This window comes from Microcaecilia unicolor, chromosome 3, assembly GCF_901765095.1.
Source record: "Microcaecilia unicolor chromosome 3, aMicUni1.1, whole genome shotgun sequence".
NCBI lineage: Eukaryota > Metazoa > Chordata > Amphibia > Gymnophiona > Siphonopidae > Microcaecilia > Microcaecilia unicolor.
This window is the reverse complement of record NC_044033.1, coordinates 534499105-534516364: the sequence shown is the minus strand read 5'-3', so window position 1 is coordinate 534516364 and position 17260 is coordinate 534499105. Positions and strand designations below refer to the sequence as shown.

The window sequence follows — 17260 nt, the reverse complement described above, 5'->3', positions numbered from 1 at the left end:
ACGAGATGCCACGTCACAGGTGTCATAAATACCCCTGGACAGGAACTTTCTGCACGCCTTCAGCTGCCTGACCACCTCCTGATAAGGCCTGGACTGCTCCGGCGGGAGCTTCTCGACCAGGTCCACCAGTTGTTGCACATAGGTCCGCATGTGAATGCTCATATAGAGCAGGTATGATTGGATGCGGGTCACGAGCATGGAGGATTGGTAGGCCTTCCTCCCAAACGAGTCCAGAGTGCGAGACTCCCGCCCCGGGGGCGCCGAGGCGGTATCCCTCGAACTCCGTGCCCTCTTGAGAGCAGAATCCACGACCGCCGAGTCATGGGGCAATTGTGGCCGCATTAGCTCTGGGTCAGAGTGGATCCTGTACTGGGACTCTGCTTTCTTGGGAATGGTGGGGTTAGTTAATGGTCGCACCCAGTTCCGAAGCAGCGTCTCCTTTAGGACATTGTGCAGCGGCACCGTGGAGGACTCTCTAGGTGGTGATGGATAGTCGAGGACCTCGAGCATCTCGGCCCTCGGCTCTTCCACAGAGACCACGGGGAAGGGAATGCTGATAGACATATCCCGCACAAAGGAGGCAAAAGAGAGACTCTCGGGAGGTGAGAGTTTCCTCTCCGGTGAAGGCGTGGGGTCCGAGGGAAGGCCCGTAGACTCCTCTGAGGAGAAATATCTAGGGTCCTCCTCTTCCCCCCACGAGTCCTCATCCTCGGTGTCGGACATAAGCTCATGTAGCTGAGTCCTGAACCGGGCCCGGCTCGACGTCGAGGCACCAGGGTCTCGGTGTCGTCGAGCGGTGGACTTCCGCGCCGGCGGGGACGGAGCTCCCTCCATCGACGTCGACGGGGACTCCACCTGCGTGGCGGTCGAGACCGGCACCGCAAGCGGCGGCGGTGTCGACGGCCCCGGCGCCGGGCTAGAGCTCGCCGGCGCCACAGTCATCGGCGCCGGGGGTGCATAGCCTGGCGCATCAGCCCTTCCAGGATCCCCGGAAGGATGGCTCTGAGGCACTCGTCCAGGCCCGCTGCCGGGAAAGGCGGTGGGGCCGGTAGGGGTGTCGGTGCCAGAAGCTGCTGGGAGCCAGGAGACGGCACCGAGGTGCCGGAACCCCGACGCGTCGGTACCTCCACAACCGACGGAGACCGCTCCTCTCGACGGTGACGCTTCGGCGTCGCCTCCTCTGCGACATCGGGCTGCACCGAGGGCGACCGGTGACGACGCTTCTTGTCTTTTTTCCGATGCCCGTCACCGGCGCCGGAGGGCATGGAGGAGGAGGAGGTCGATCCCCCTCGGTCTCGAGGTACCGGGTCAAACAGGGTTCGGTCCCGTGGCCCACGAGCTGAGGGAGTGACCGGGGCCGACTGCCCACGCGGCCTCTCACCCCCACTCTCACCGGAGGACCGGCGGGCCGACGGGACCTGTTCTCCTGGGGTCGCTGCCATCGGTGCCGATGTCTCGGGCATCGATACCGGTACCGAAGGACCGGGCGTCGATACCGATGCCTTCGAGGTCGACGTCGAGGGGCCGGCGCAAGTTCCAAAAAGACGGTCCCGTAGAACTTGCCTCGCAACCTGAGTCCGTTTCCGGAGACCGAGACACAAAGCACACGACTTGAGATTGTGCTCCGGCCCGAGGCACTGGAGGCACCAAGCGTGGGTGTCGGTCTGCGAGATCGGCCGGCCGCAGCGACCACACTTTTTAAATCCACTCGGGACCTTCGAGGACATCGACGGAAAAATCGCGTCGGCGAAGTCAAAGTCGTCAATGGTGGCTGAAATCACACCACGAAAAAGCAAAACGACCGTGCGGCCACTAGGCCGCAACGTGGCGGCCCCGCTGGAAGCGAGGGAAAAAAGGGAGCGCGTGCCCCACACGCGCAGGGTTTCTTTTTTTTTTTTTTGGTAAAAAGAAACCGGGCGGTAACGAAAACCGTTAGTAAAAAGTAGGAAAAAAAGCACGATCAGCGTACACGCGATCGAACAATCCGGCGGCTGAACAGAGAGAGCGGCAAGGCACGACTCTCTCCAGGCGCGGAAAAAAAGGAACTGGCGGGAGCGGTCGCGCACGGGCGGGAAGACGGCCGCGCATGCGCGGTGGGCGTGCCCTGCGTGCCGACCGTCCCGCGAAGCTTCTTTCCGGTTGGTGGGGGCTGCCGCGGACGTCACCCAGTCGTGAGAACAAGCAGCCTGCTTGTCCTCGGAGAATTGCATCTTTATTCTGCATATCGTGAAATAGAACTGGTGCACATCTTAGGAGAGTTTCTTTAATAAATCCTCCCTCACTGAGTGCTTTTCCATGCTGAGCTATGGAGTGAGCAATGCTCAAACTTGCAGATGTTAAATTTGTAGAACCTTTTACAAATTTAAGGATGGACTGGCTCTTATAAAAGTGTAGCTGCCTGGAAATGTATTCCTTCCTTTCATCCTCACTTTTTTTCAAGAGCTGGGAATGATTAGTTTCAAAATGTCTATTTATATTCCACGTTCTGCTTACTACCGTTTCAGTACATAGAACGCAAAATGATCTGCCATTTTTTTCTATAATGCCATACATCTCGGTCCATGTCTCTTGAAAGGGTCGGCTACTGCTACTACCACTTCCTTTACTTAACCTTGGTTTTTTATTTTTTGGGTTCTCCATCAGAGGGGCAGAGACAGAAGATAGAATTATAGATAGCCTGTTAGCCCTGCAGGCAATTAGGGGTTAACTAGCCTAACTGACCACCTTATGTAAATTAAGATGGCTGCCGCTATTTCTAATGGCGGGAAACGGCACCCATAGCACATGCCCTCGCCTCTCCCAGCCTCCCCCTCACCTATCTCAGTAATGATGGTCAATTACAAATCCACGACACCCCAGAACAGTAGATTGGATGATGATTGCTGGTAATGGTGATCACAGGGCCCTCAGAGATGCGTCCCCCACGGCATTCCGCTGCTCTCTGCTCCGCCGGCCGGAAGTGAGGTCAAAGATCCCCTAACGGCCGTGCAGGAGCCGGGGCAGAGGGAGCAGCAGGGAGGGAACAAGCGGAGGACTCGGAGGGAGCCAATAGGAGCGCACACGGCACCCCCCCAGCGGGTAAACATGCACCGGGGGGGGGGGGGGGGGGGGGGGAGGTCGCGCTGCACCTGGGGGGGGGGGGGGGGGGGGGGCGCGCATCGGCGATCCGCCCCGGGTGTCAGCAAGGAACTCCGCTGCTTCTCTGTATGCGGCCACGTGTCACCGAAAATGGCTACGCGTGTCAGTACTGACACGCGTGTCATAGGTTCGCCATCAGGGCCCTAGGGGCTGTGTGATAGAGTCCCAGTCTTGCTAGCATACCTTTATGATCAGCAGCTGTTCTAGGGGCTGATCCTTCCTTAACCTACTGTGTTTCCATCAAAATTCTTCACCAATTTATTCCCAATATTCCCAAACGTTTCCCTTTGAGTATTACAGCTGTTCCTCTCAGCTGAGCTGAGGTTCTCTCCATCTACTTGCAACTGAACTGAAAGTTGATTTTCTTTGTTTGCTATGATTACTACATTAAAGGATAGTTGGATTAACAATTGAGAGGTAGAGTTTTTACTTGGGTATGGGTTTAGCTAGCTGTTGAAGCTTTGCGATTTCACCTAGTCCAGAACAGCAGAATACTTGAATATAAACCGAGATTTTGGGGCCAAAAAATGGCTCAAAAATAGGGATCTTTGTTTATATTTGAGCCTTTTTTTCATTCCCCCTCCCCTCCTACAGTTGCTGACATTTCTTCCTCCACCCACTGATTCACCCCCCCCCCCCCCCCCCCCCCCGCAGGTTACTTGTATTGTAGCAGTTCAGCTAACACTGAAAAAGAAAGCCGTGTGCTGGTCAATGCAGGGCCTTGAGCATCTGCACATGCAAGCACGAGGAGTGGATGGGGAAGGTAGGTGGCAAAACTGGTAATTGGAATAAACTCCCTGAGCCCATACGCCAAGCCCCCTCCCTGCCCATCTTCAAATCCTTGCTCAAAGCCCACCTCTTCAATGTCGCTTTCAGCACCTAACCATTGTACCTCCATTCAGGAAATCTAGACTGCCCCAATTTGATTGACTGCACTTTTTGTCCTTTAGATTGTAAGCTCCTTTGAGAGCAGGGACTGTCCTTCTTTGTAAAACTGTACAGCGCTGCGTAACTGCGTAACTTCAGAACAAGAACAGTGCCGGGCAGACTTCTACGGTCTATGCCCTGAAAATGGCATGGACAAATCAAGATCATGTATACATATATTGTATCACCTCATAACTTATTTAATGAGTTTATCTTCTCAGGCAGACTGGCTGGACCATATAGGTTATCATCTGCCAACAAGGAGGCTTCCAGCAATTGGAGCTTAGCCGAGATTGGGTGGCAGAGGGAGGCGGGGTAGTGCTGGGCAGACTTATACGGTCTGTGCCAGAGCCGGTGGTGGGAGGCGGGACTGGTGGTTTGGAGGCGGGGATAGTGCTGGGCAGACTTATACGGTCTGTGCCAAAGCCGGTGGTGGGAGGCGGGACTGGTGGTTTGAAGGCGGGGATAGTGCTGGGCAGACTTATACGGTCTGTGCCAGAGCCGGTGGTGGGAGGAGGGGCTGGTGGTTGGGAGGCGGGGATAGTGCTGGGCAGACTTATATGGTCTGTGCCAGAACCGGTGGTGGGAGGCGGGGATAGTGCTGGGCAGACGGTCTGTACCCTGAAGAGGACAGGTACAAATCAAGGTAGGTTATACACAAAAAGTAGCACATATGAGTTTATCTTGTTGGGCAGACTGGATGGACCGTGCAGGTCTTTTTCTGCCGTCATCTACTATGTTACTATGTAAGGATAGCTTTATGGAGCAGCTGGTGCAGGAGCCGACGAGAGACGGAAAAATTCTAGACTTGGTCCTTAGTGGAGTACATGATCTGGTGAGGGACGTTATGGTACTGGGGCCGCTTGATAACAGTGATCATAATATGATCAGTTTTGATATCAACCTTGAAGTAACTATACACAGGAAGTCAAATACGTTAGTGTTTAACTTTAAAACAAGAAGCAGCATAAGGAGTGTCAAAGCAAATGCAAGGCGCACATAAAGAAGGCCAAGAGGGATTACGAAAAAAAGATTGCATCAGAGGCAAAAAAAAAAAAAACATAGTAAAACTTTTTTTTTGGTATATTAAAAGCAGGAAGCCGGGAAAAGAATTGGTTGGGCTGCTGGATGACCAAGGGGTAAAAGGGGCGATCTAGGAAGACAAAGACGTAGCGGAGAGATTGAATGAATTCTTTGCTTCGGTCTTCACCGAGGAAGATTTAGGTGGGATACCGGTGTCGGAAATGATATTTACTACTACTACTACTATTTAACATTTCTAAAGCGATACTAGGGTTACGCAGCGCTGTACAATTCAACATAGAAGGACAGTCCCTGCTCAAAGAGCTTACAATCTAAAGGACAAATGTATAGTTAGTCAAGTAGGGGTCATCAAATTGGGGCAGTCTATATTTCCTGAAAGGTATAGAGGTTAGGTGCTGAAAGCAACATTGAAGAGGTGGGCTTTGAGTAAGGATTTGAAGATGGGTAGGGAGGGGGCTTGGCGTAAGGGCTCAGGAAGTTTATTCCAAGCATAGGGTGAGGCGAGGCAGAATGAGCGGAGCCTGGAGTTAACTGTGGTGGAGAAGGGTACAGAGGGATTTGTCCTGTGAGTGGAGGTTGCGGGCGGAAACGAAAGGGGAGATGAGGGTAGAGAGGTAATGAGGGGCTGCATACTGAGTGCATTTGTAGGTAAGAAGGAGAAGCTTGAACTGAATGCGGTATCTGATCGGAAGCCAGTGAAGTGACCTAAGGAGAGAGGTGATATGAGTATATCGGTTCTGGCGGAATATAAGACGTGCAGCAGAGTTCTGAACGGATTGAAGGGGGGATATGTGGTTAAGTGGGAGGCCAGTGAGAAGTAGGTTACAGTAGTCAAGGCGACAGGTAATGACAGCGTGGATGAGAGTTCGGGTGGTGTGCTCAGAGAGGAAGGGGCGAATTTTGCTGATGTTAAAGAGGAAGAAGCGACAGGTCTTGGCTATCTGCTGGATATGCGCAGAGAAGGAGAGGGAGGAGTCGAAGATGACTCCGAGGTTGCGGGCAGATGAGACGGGGAGGATGAGTGTGTTATCAACTGAGATCAAGAGCGGAGGAAGAGGAGAAGACGATAAGCTCGGTCTTGGCCATGTTCAGTTTCAGGTGGCGGTTGGACATCCATGCAGCAATGTCGGATAAGCAGGCCGATACCTTGGCCTGGGTCTCCGTGGTGATGTCTGGCGTGGAGAGATACAGCTGGGTGTCGTCAGCGTAAAGATGATACTGGAAACCATGGGATGAGATCAGTGAACCCAGGGAAGAGGTGTAAATTGAAAAAAGAAGGGGTCCAAAGGCAGATCCCTGGGGAACTCCAACAGAAAGCGGGATGGGGTGGAGGAGGATCCACGAGAGTGTACTCTGAAGGTACGGTGGGAGAGATAGGAGGTGAACCAGGAGAGGACAGAGCCCTGGAACCCAAATGAGGATAGTGTGGCAAGAAGTAAGTCATGATTGACAGTGTCAAAAGCGGTGGATAGATTGAGGAGGATGAGAATGGAGTAGTGGCCTCTGGATTTGGCAAGGAACAGGTCATTGCAGACTTTAGAGAGTGCTGTTTCTGTTGAGTGTAGAGGGCGAAAACCGGATTGAAGCGGATCGAGGATGGCCTGAGAGGAGAGAAAATCAAGGCAGTGGCTGTGAACGGCGTGCTCAGGGTAGGGGGGAGATGGGGCGGTAGTTGGAGGGACAGGTAGGGTCAAGTGATGGTTTCTTGAGGAGAGGTGTGACTACGGCGTGCTTGAAGGTGTCAGGGACAGTCGCAGTGGAGAGAGAGAGGTTGAGGATATGACAGATGGAGGGGGTGATAGTATGAGAGATGGTGTTAAGTAAGTTGGTGGGAATGGGATCAGAGGAACAGGTGGTGGATTTCGAAGAGGAAAGAAGGCGGGCGTTTTCCTCCTCGGTGATATCAGGGAAGGAGGAGAAAGAGGCCAGGGTTGGTTGGTTGGTTGAGGGAGAGGGTTGAAGGGTGAAGGGGAGGAGGTGGCTTGGTAGTGAACTCAAGGTTGATCTTTTGCACCTTGTCGCGGAAGTAGTCAGCCAGTGATTGAGGAGAGAGTGAGGGGGGGGGGGGGGGGTGGGAGCAGAGGGCACCTTGATGAGGGAGTTAAGGGTGGAGAAGAGACGACGAGGGTTGGAGCTGAGAGAGTTGGTCAATTGGGTGTAATAGTCCTGTTTTGCAAGGAATAGGGAGGACTGGAAGGAGGATAGCATGAATTTGTAATGAAGGAAATCTGAATAGGTGCGAGATTTCCTCCAGAGGCGTTCAGTAGATCGGGCACAGGAGCAAAGATAACGGATGCAAGGGGTCAACCAGGGCTGGGGATTAGTATGCGTTGTGGGACGGGAGATGGATGGTGCGAGGGTGTCCAGAGCAGAGGCGAGAGTGGCAATGTAAGCGGAGACAGCCTTGTCGACAGACTCGGAGGACATGATGGAAGGGAGGAAATTAGAAATACTAGAGGATAAGGTGGGAGGGTCAATGGCCTGGAGATTCCTGGAAGTAGTGGTTAATGTTGGGCAGGGCTGAGGGGGGGGGGGGGGGGGTGAAGAAGTGTGAAGGTGATCAGGTGATGATCAGAGAGAGGAAGAGCTGAGGCGTGAAAATTGGAGGGTGAGTCGGAAGAGGAGAGGATGAGGTCGAGACAATGGCCATTTCGGTGAGTAGGGGTGGTGGAGCACAGCTGGAGGTTGAATGAGGATGTTAGAGTGAGGAACTGAGAAGCATGAGAGTCGGATGGGTCATCAACGTGTATGTTAAAGTCTCCGAGAATGAGGGACGGAGATGAAGGATCAAGAAAAACAGAAAGCCAGGCATTGAAGTCAGTGAGGAAGGAAGAGAGAGATTTTATCAGGGGGGCGGTAAATGACCGCCTCTCTGAGTTGCAAGCGGACGAGTTGGAGAAACTTAATGACTTCACGGTAAACCTGGAGGACGTAATGGGGCAGTTCAGCAAACTGAAAAGTAGTAAATCTCCTGGACCGGATGGTATTCATCCTAGAGTACTGATAGAACTGAAAAATGAGCTTGCGGAGCTACTGTTAGTGATATGCAATTTATCCTTAAAATCGAGTGTGTCCTCTCCTCACTGCGGGGAAAAAAAAGAAAATTGCTGGTCCTGCGCTCTTGTGGTGGGCGGGAAAGCACTCATGCACTCATGATGTAGCATGTCTCGCACTCAAAGACTTATTTTTCAGCTTGTTACAAATTCCAGACTGGCAACACAGACCACAAGTTAACCACCTGTGAGAATTATAGGCCTGCATGTCCTAGGAAAACATAAAATGATTAAAAGTTGTTAAGTTGTATGCAAACTGCAAGAAACTAAAGAAGGACTTTGGGAGGCTGGAAGACTGGACAGATGAAATTTAATGTGGACAAGTGCAAAGAGATACACATTGTTAAGAATAACCCAAAGTATCCTATATAATAATTCTCACCTCCAACGTTCTGTGCCTGGGACCATAGCTCCCTAGGCTGGAGGTGGTCTGATAGGCAGACACGCACTGACGTCATGACAGCTGATTCCAAGGCAAGGGGAGTAGGGAAACGCCTCGGAATCATGTCACCCCCCGCGCTACGGCCCCCTCCACCCCCCCTCCGCGAACCTGTCGCCCCCCGCCCCCCCCCCCCCCCCCCCGGACCGCCGAAAACTGCCCCTAGCCGCCGTTGTGTACTACCTGTGCTGACGGGGGACCCAAACCCCCGACAGCCGAAGTGTTGTTGTGCCCTTCGCGCTCCTTCCTTATCTTCTCTGGAAGTTCCTCTGCGTGCGTCTGACTGCGTGCGTATTCATTTGGGCTACTTTTTGTGTTGCTTTTGTTATGGATCATATATACCATGCAGACTACTTCCTAATGTTTTCAGATTTATGTGCACATACCCTGAAGAATTTTAGGCATGCCTTTTAAACTTTCCTCTATAGTTAGGCTTTTTATATGTAAATGTTAATATGTATTACTACTTACCCTGATTCATTAGAATCAAACTTCCAGTTAAAAGGGCCATGCAGTTGGTAGGCTGATGATTGTGCAGATACTGGAAACCCCATCCACGCCTGAATGATGTTTCATACATATATCCAGATGCACTGGCGATTACTTCAAGAAATTTCTCCTGCTGGGTCTTGTTAAGATAGCTGTATAGAAAGTCATAAGCAGTGGTAAAACCAACCAGAGAGTGTGCAAGAGGGACCTCATCCCAGGGGGCATCCTTCACCAACCTATAAAAGAAAATAAAAATTATATTGTTTATGGTTAAAGGAAGTATATACCCTCAAATAAAAACTAGTAATAGAACACAGGATACGCCATTTACACAGTGTGTGCACCTGATGAAGAAAGGAGCTGCGAGCTGCGCTGGCCATTTTCAGACTTGGTTTGATTGGTAACTGAGGTTACCTGTGTCCTGCTCTTAATAGCTTCCTGATAAACTACTGACTCCTTTATTCTATTTCACCCCCTTTTTATTCTATCCTATTAACACAAAAAACAACAAAAAAAACCCCTGTCCTTTCACTTGCAGAGGGTCTGACCTCTATAAGTTACGCTACTCATTTGCCCTCCTCCCCTGTTCCTCTTTACCCTGTAATTTCCTTGCCCGAAACGTCTTGTCTGTTTGTGTTACCTAGATTGTAAGCTCTTTGAGCAGGGACTGTCTCTCTATGTCAAATGTACAGCGCTGCATGCGTCTGGTAGCGCTATATAAATGCTATTAGTAGTAGTATCTGTCTCTATCCTATTGCCTATATTGCACTGTGATTTTATATTTTTACTAGTAAAAAAGGCCTGTTTCATTTGTGTCCAGTCCTCTCCCCCACGTCTCGTCCTATTGTCCTACTCTCTCTAACTGGTTTGTGATACATTGTACCATACTTTGTTTTATCTCTGTGATACTACTACTACTTATCATTTCTATAGTGCTACCGGACGTACGCAGCTCTTCACACTTGAACATGGAGAGACAGTCCCTGCTCGATAGAGCTTACAATCTAATTATGACAGACAGACAGGACAAGTAAGGGATAAGGGTTAGGACAGACAGGACATATCAGGGATAGGGGACAGTTGAAGGGTTAGGGTTAGGTTTAGGACTTGTCCTTTAGGAAACCGTCCAACCCCTTTCAAACTCTGCCAAGCCAACCGCCCTCACAACGCTCTCCGACAACGAATTCTCTGTACCATACCTTGTAAGCCGAACTGAACCTGCTATCGAGCGGGAAACAGCGGGGTATAAATGCTATAAATAATAAATAAGAGAGAGTGAGTATGGGAGAGAGAGTGAGTGTGGGTGGGTGCGAGAGTGAGGGTGGGTGCGAGTGTGTCTGTGAGAGTGAGTGTGGGTGCGAGTGTGTATGTGAGCCACAGTGAGTGTGAGAGTGTGTTTCACACAGATAGTGTGTGTGAGAGACAGTGTTTGTGTGAGGCAGATATAGTGTGAGAGAGTATGTGTGCGATACACAGACTCTCTGTAACAGCGAGAGTGTATGAGATTGAGAGAGTGTTTGAGAGTGACTGTGTGACCCATAGAGACTGAATGTGATACAGTGCGAGACAGAGTGTGTGGTAGACAGTGTATGAGAGTGAGACAGACACTGACTGTGAGAGAGAGAGAGAGAGAGAGAGAGAGAGAAAGAGTGTGTATGTGTGGCAGAGATACCTCCCCCCCTCCCTCTGTGTGATCGCAGGACCCCTCCCCCTCTGGTCCCCCTCCCCTCCTCTCAGATCAGGACCCCCCTCCTCCCTCCGTCTCTGGTCTCGGGACCCTCTCCCCTCTGGCCCCACCCCTGCCGCCCTCGCCACCACGCCCCCCCCCCCCCAAGGTCCCAGCCGCTCACCCCTCCACCCCCCCAGGGTGCCATGGTGCCACCACTCCTCTCCTCCACCCCCCCATGTCGCCGCAGCCATTGCCCCCCCCTCCACCCCCCTGACGTTGCCACCGTCGCTCCCCCCCCTCCGTCCGACGTCAGCTCAGCTACCATTTCCAGCCACTGCTACTTCTCCTGTCGAGCAGCAGCGGCCGGTACAAAAACAAAAATTAAACCTGCAGAAATGCTTTTAAAAAAGGAAGCGGGGCACTGCAGGCAGCCATCGGCAGTGAGCTCTGCATCCGCTCCTCCTCTCAACTCTCACGTCACTGCCCCTGGAGTAGAACCCCGGAGGAGCGCAGCGACGTGAGAGGTGAGAGGAGGAGCGGATGCAGAGCTGACAGCCGATGGCTGCCTGCGGTGCCCCGCTTCTTTTTTGAAAGCATTTCTGCAGGTTTAATTTTTGTTTTTGTACCGGCCGCTGCTGCTTGATAGGAGAAGCAGTAGTGGCCGGAACTGGTACCTGAGCTGATGTCGGACGGAGGGGGGGGGGGGGGGGGGGGGGGGAAGGGTGGAGCTGTGGCTGCTGCGACCTTGGTGGGGGGGGGGGGGGTTGCGGTGGCAACCTGGGGGGGCATGGCAGGCTGGCGACCTCGGGGGGCATGGCGAAAGCCTGAAACTGAACCTCCAACGTTCCGAACGCTGCTGATTGGGCATTGTCACTCGTAACGCATCTGGAAGTGGGAGACAGAAGCACAAATGCCTCAAGGCTTATGTCCACGCAGTCAGCTTCAGAACATTGGAGGTGCTTTTTATTATATTTTTATGCTGGTATTGTCTTAAAGGGATTTTAGAGAATTGTGTTTTGAATATTTGTGCTAGTGATTTCATCTTTTTATGCTGGAATCGTCTTAAAGGTGTTTTCATTGGAATTGTGTTTTAAACCTGTGACTTAGGGGGGGATGCACTAAAGTCATCATTAGAGCCGTTCCGTACTGAATTCCATAGCGAATCGTTAGGGAATGGCTATGAATGAAGGAAAGGGAATGCAAATGAGCTGCTCGTTGCAGCTCGCTTGCATTCTCTAATACTTCGTAAAACCGTCGGATAATCAGCCGGTAGAGCGTGCGCAGAGCAGCCAAGCGTTATGCTGGCTGCTCTGCGCATGCCAAGGACGTAACCCCCCTCCTAAAAAAAAAACCCACGTCCTTTATGGATGGCCTTGCCCCCCCCACCCGAGGTCACCGCCGCCGCTCCCCCCTGCATTGAAATCAGAACTTTTCCCTTCCTTCCTTCCTTGAAATGACAGCTTCCCTGCCATCCTCCGCCCCCGTGGCCCCGCCCCCGCCGCTCCCCCCTCCGTCTGCCACCGGGCCCACACAGCGGCTCTCACCTCTAACTTACGTCAGACGAGGGCGGGGCAGGGAGGAAAGGAGGAAAGTCCGGAGAGGCGATCAGCTGTTGATGCCGGTGCAGCGCCTTCACACGGAGGTGAGAGGCGGAGGATGGCGGGGAAGCTGTCATTTCAAGGAAGGAAGGAAGGGAGGGGGGCCGTGGCTGCGTAAAGTTCTAATTTCAATGGCGGGGGGGGGGGGGGGGGGGGGGGAGCGGCGGCGACCTCGGGCGGGGCGGGCAAGGACGTCCTTAAAGGACGGTCCTGACGAGCATTTGGTCGTTTTTGCCCCCTCCCGATTTTTTTTAAAACATTTTATAAGTTTTCCAAGCCCGCGCAGCCCCAACGAGAGGTACAGACCTCTCGTTAGATTTCCCAGTGTTAGGGCAAGCGTAAAAGCTTAGTGCATCTCATTTCAATAGGGTTTCTACACAATTTGCTCATCTGCATTCCGTTTGCGTTAGCTGCTACTGTCGTCGGAAAAAAGTATTTAGGCCCAGATGCATCAACCAAACGTTAAAAAATAAGAATCGTAAAAGTGCTTAACGATTTTTAAAAAACGAGGCTTGCACTACAAAAACACTCCAGAAATGTTCAGATCGGTATTGCAAAGTAGGATGTATCACAGAATCGTTAAACCCGTCGTTAATCAGCGCCTAAAGCATGCGCAGAGCAGCACATGCCACAAAGGCCCAGCTGTCAAAACAAGAAACCCCCCCCCCCCCCACAAACATGTGTGTTTCAGGAGGGGGCAAAGGCACTCGTCATGAGCGTCCTGTATGGACGCCTTGCCCCCCCCCGCTGCTCCCCGCTTCCCCCCCCCCGCACGAAAAATCTCCAATTTTAGCAGCCCCGGGCCAGCCCTCCTCCCTTCCTGTATTCTCCCACACTAGCTCCGCCTCCTGCCATGCTCCGGTCCCGTGCCCCGCCCCCACCGCCCCCCCCTTTGGTCGTGGCTGCCGCTCCCCCCGTCCAACGACCCCCCCCCCTTTGCCTTACTGGCCCGTGCAGCGCCTCTCACCTCTGCTGCACGGGCAAGAACAGCTGATCGGCGAGTCAGAAGGCCTCCTCAGACGTCCCTTCTTTCTTCCTGGGCCCGCCCTCCTCTGACGTAGGTAAACTAGGGGAAAAACGTCCACCAGTGGGGGCGGATGCTGAAGGCGCCCGGTGGGAGAGCTTGTCGAGAGCGGTTCCCTGTTGGTGTAGTTGGTCCACCAACTGCTCGACCTTCTTGCCAAAAATGTTATCCCCCCCGGCAAGGGACATCCGCCAGCCTTTGCTGGGTGCTGTTGTCCAGGTCAGAGGCACGCAACCATGAGAGTCTGTGCATCACTATACCCTGGGCCACGGCTCTGGATGCCACATCACAGGTGTCATAGATACCCGCTGGACAGGAATTTTCTGCACGCCTTCAGCTGCCTGACCACCTCCTGAAAGGGCCTGGACTGCTCCGGGGGGAGCTTGTCAACCAGGTCTGCCAGTTGCCGCACATTGTTCCGCATGTGGATGCTCGTATAGAGCTGGTATGATTGGATCCTGGTCACGAGCATGGAAGAATGGTAGGCCTTCCTCCCAAACGAGTCCAGAGTGCGAGACTCCCGCCCTGGGGGCGCCGAGGCGGTATCCCTCGAACTCCTTGCCCTTTTGAGAGCAGAGTCCACGACCGCTGAGTCATGTGGCAACTGAGGCCTCATCAACTCTGGGTCTGTGTGGACTCTGTATTGGGACTCCGCTTTCTTAGGGATGGTGGGATTAGATGAAGGCTTCAACCAGTTCCGAAGCAGTGTCTCCTTGAGGACATTGTGCAACGGTACCGTGGAAGACTCTCTAGGTGGTGATGGCTAGTCGAGGACTTCGAGCATCTCAGCCCTCGGCTCATCCACGGTGAGCACTGGGAAGGGAATACTAATAGACATGTCCTGGACAAAAGAGGCGAAGGAGAGGCTCTCTGGAGGCGAGAGCTTCCTCTCCGGTGAAGGAGTGGGGTCGGAGGGAAGACCCGCAGACTCCTCGGAGGAAATATCTGGGGTCTTCCTCCTCCCACGAGGCCTCCTCCTCGGACATGAGCTCTCTTTCCGACCGCAACCAGGCCCGTCTCGACCCCGAGGAACCACGTCCTCGACGATGGTATCGAGAGGTGGACTCCCACGCCAGCGGGGACGAAGCTCCCTCCATCGACGTCGACAGGGATTCCACCTGAGTAGCAATCGAGACCAGTGCCGAAGACCACATCACAGGGCCAGAGCCAGCCAGCGCTTCCATCAAGGCCTGGCGCATCAGCCCCTCCAGGATCCCTGGGAGGATGGCTCGGAGGCACTCGTCCAGGCCCACTGTCAGGAGAGGCTGGAAGCTGCCCAGATCCAGGAGACGGTACTGGGGTACCTGACGACCTGCGCATCGACACCTCTTCGATAGAGGGGGAGTGCTCCTCCCGGCGCTTCTTAGGGATCGAGTCTTCTCTCGACGTCCCGGAGCTGCCAGTCCCATACGCCGTGGGCGACTGATGACGGTACTTCTTCGCAGCTTTGTTTCGATGCCCGTCATCGGTGCTCCGCGGCATGGACGAGGAGGAGGTGGAGTCTCCGCGCCCTCTGGGGGTCAGATCCGACAGGGTTCGGTCCCGATGGCCCTGAGCAGCGGGAGTGGCCGGGGCGGACTGCCCACATGGTCGCTCACCGCCGCCGTCAGGTCGTCGGGCCAAGGGAACCTGTACTCCTAGGGTCGGTGCCATAGTCGGCGTCGAAGACGTCGACATCGGTACCGAAGACCCGGCCGTCGGCACCGATGCCGCCGAGGTCGACGTCGAAGGGCCGGCGCAAGTTCAAAAAAAGACGGTCCCGAAGAACTTGCCTCGCCACCTGCGTCCGCTTTCTCAAGCCGAGACACAAGGTGCACGCCTTGGAATTATGCTCCGGGCCGAGGCACTGGAGACACCAAGCGTGAGGATCGGTCTGCGAGATCTGTCGGCCTCACCGACCACACTTTTTGAATCTGCTCGGGACCTTCGAGGACATCGACGGAAAAATCGCGTCGGCGAGGTCAAAATCGTTGATGGTGGCGGTAAAAGGGCACACCACAAATATAAAGAACGGACGCACGGCCACAAGGAACCAAAACAAGGAGGCGAAACAAACGAAGAAACTCGACGAAAAGGAAAGGAAAATCCCTTTTTTTTTTATTTTTTAAAAGGGGCGCGCGAATGTGCAGCAAGCAATCACAATAAAGAAAATCGCGGACTAGGCTGCAAATCGGTTTCCGGGGCTGACATGGAAAGGGAGGAAGATGCGTCTCTTTCCAGCGCGGAAAGCGAAAAAACTGAGCGGGAACGGTCTCGCACGGGCGGGAGGATGGCCGCGCATGTGCGGTGGGCGTACCCCGTGTGCGGGACTCCCCGTGAGATTTTTTCTTCCGGTTTGAGGGGCTGCCGTGGACGTCAACCCAGTCGTGAGAACAAGCAGCCTGCTTGTCCTCGGAGAAAGCGAATGCTACATACCTGTAGAAGGTATTCTCCGAGGACAGCAGGCTGATTGTTCTCACTGATGGGTGACGTCCACGGCAGCCCCTCCAATCGGAATCTTCACTAGCAATGCACACCGCGCATGCGCGGCCGTCTTCCCGCCCGAAACCGGCTCGTGCCGGCCAGTCTCATATGTAGCAAGACAAAGACTAGGGAAGACACAACTCCAAAGGGGAGGCGGGCGGGTTTGTGAGAACAATCAGCCTGCTGTCCTCGGAGAATACCTTCTACAGGTATGTAGCATTCGCTTTCTCCGAGGACAAGCAGGCTGCTTGTTCTCACTGATGGGGTATCCCTAGCCCCCAGGCTCACTCAAAACAACAACCATGGTCAATTGGGCCTCGCAACGGCGAGGACATAACTGAGATTGACCTAAAAAATTTACCAACTAACTGAGAGTGCAGCCTGGAACAGAACAAACAGGGCCCTCGGGGGGTGGAGTTGGATCCTAAAGCCCAAACAGGTTCTGAAGAACTGACTGCCCGAACCGACTGTCGCATCGGGTATCCTGCTGCAGGCAGTAATGAGATGTGAATGTGTGGACAGATGACCAAGTCGCAGCTTTGCAAATTTCTTCAATAGAGGCTGACTTCAAGTGGGCTACCGACGCTGCCATGGCTCTAACATTATGAGCCGTGACATGACCCTCAAGAGCCAGCCCAGCCTGGGCGTAAGTGAAGGAAATGCAATCTGCTAGCCAATTGGATATGATGCGTTTCCCCACAGCCACTCCCCTCCTATTGGGATCAAAAGAAACAAACAATTGGGCGGACTGTCTGTTGGGCTGTGTCCGCTCCAGGTAGAAGGCCAATGCTCTCTTGCAGTCCAATGTGTGCAGCTGACGTTCAGCAGGGCAGGAATGAGGACGGGGAAAGAATGTTGGCAAGACAATTGACTGGTTCAGATGGAACTCCGACACAACCTTTGGCAAGAACTTAGGGTGAGTGCGGAGGACTACTCTGTTATGATGAAATTTGGTGTAAGGGGCCTGGGCTACCAGGGCCTGAAGCTCACTGACTCTACGAGCTGAAGTAACTGCCACCAAGAAAATGACCTTCCAGGTCAAGTACTTCAGATGGCAGGAATTCAGTGGCTCAAAAGGAGGTTTCATCAGCTGGGTGAGAACGACATTGAGATCCCATGACACTGTAGGAGGCTTGACAGGGGGCTTTGACAAAGCAAACCTCTCATGAAGCGAACAACTAAAGGCTGTCCTGAGATCGGCTTACCTTCCACACGGTAATGGTATGCACTGATTGCACTAAGGTGAACCCTTACAGAGTTGGTCTTGAGACCAGACTCAGACAAGTGCAGAAGGTATTCAAGCAGGGTCTGTGTAGGACAAGAGCGAGGATCTAGGGCCTTGCTGTCACACCAGAGGGCAAACCTCCTCCACAGAAAGAAGTAACTCCTCTTAGTGGAATCTTTCCTGGAAGCAAG

General features: G+C 53.3%; 1 protein-coding gene across 1 annotated transcript in view; it reads right to left on the bottom strand.

Annotated features, from left to right (window-relative positions):
* DSE (dermatan sulfate epimerase) overlaps positions 1 to 17260 on the bottom strand; it is a 167596-nt gene that overhangs the window by 31649 nt on the left and 118687 nt on the right. The window contains exon 4 of the mRNA XM_030199227.1: positions 9073 to 9326. Coding sequence (XP_030055087.1) covers positions 9073 to 9326 — 254 coding nt within the window. The remainder of the gene's footprint in view (positions 1 to 9072; positions 9327 to 17260) is intronic.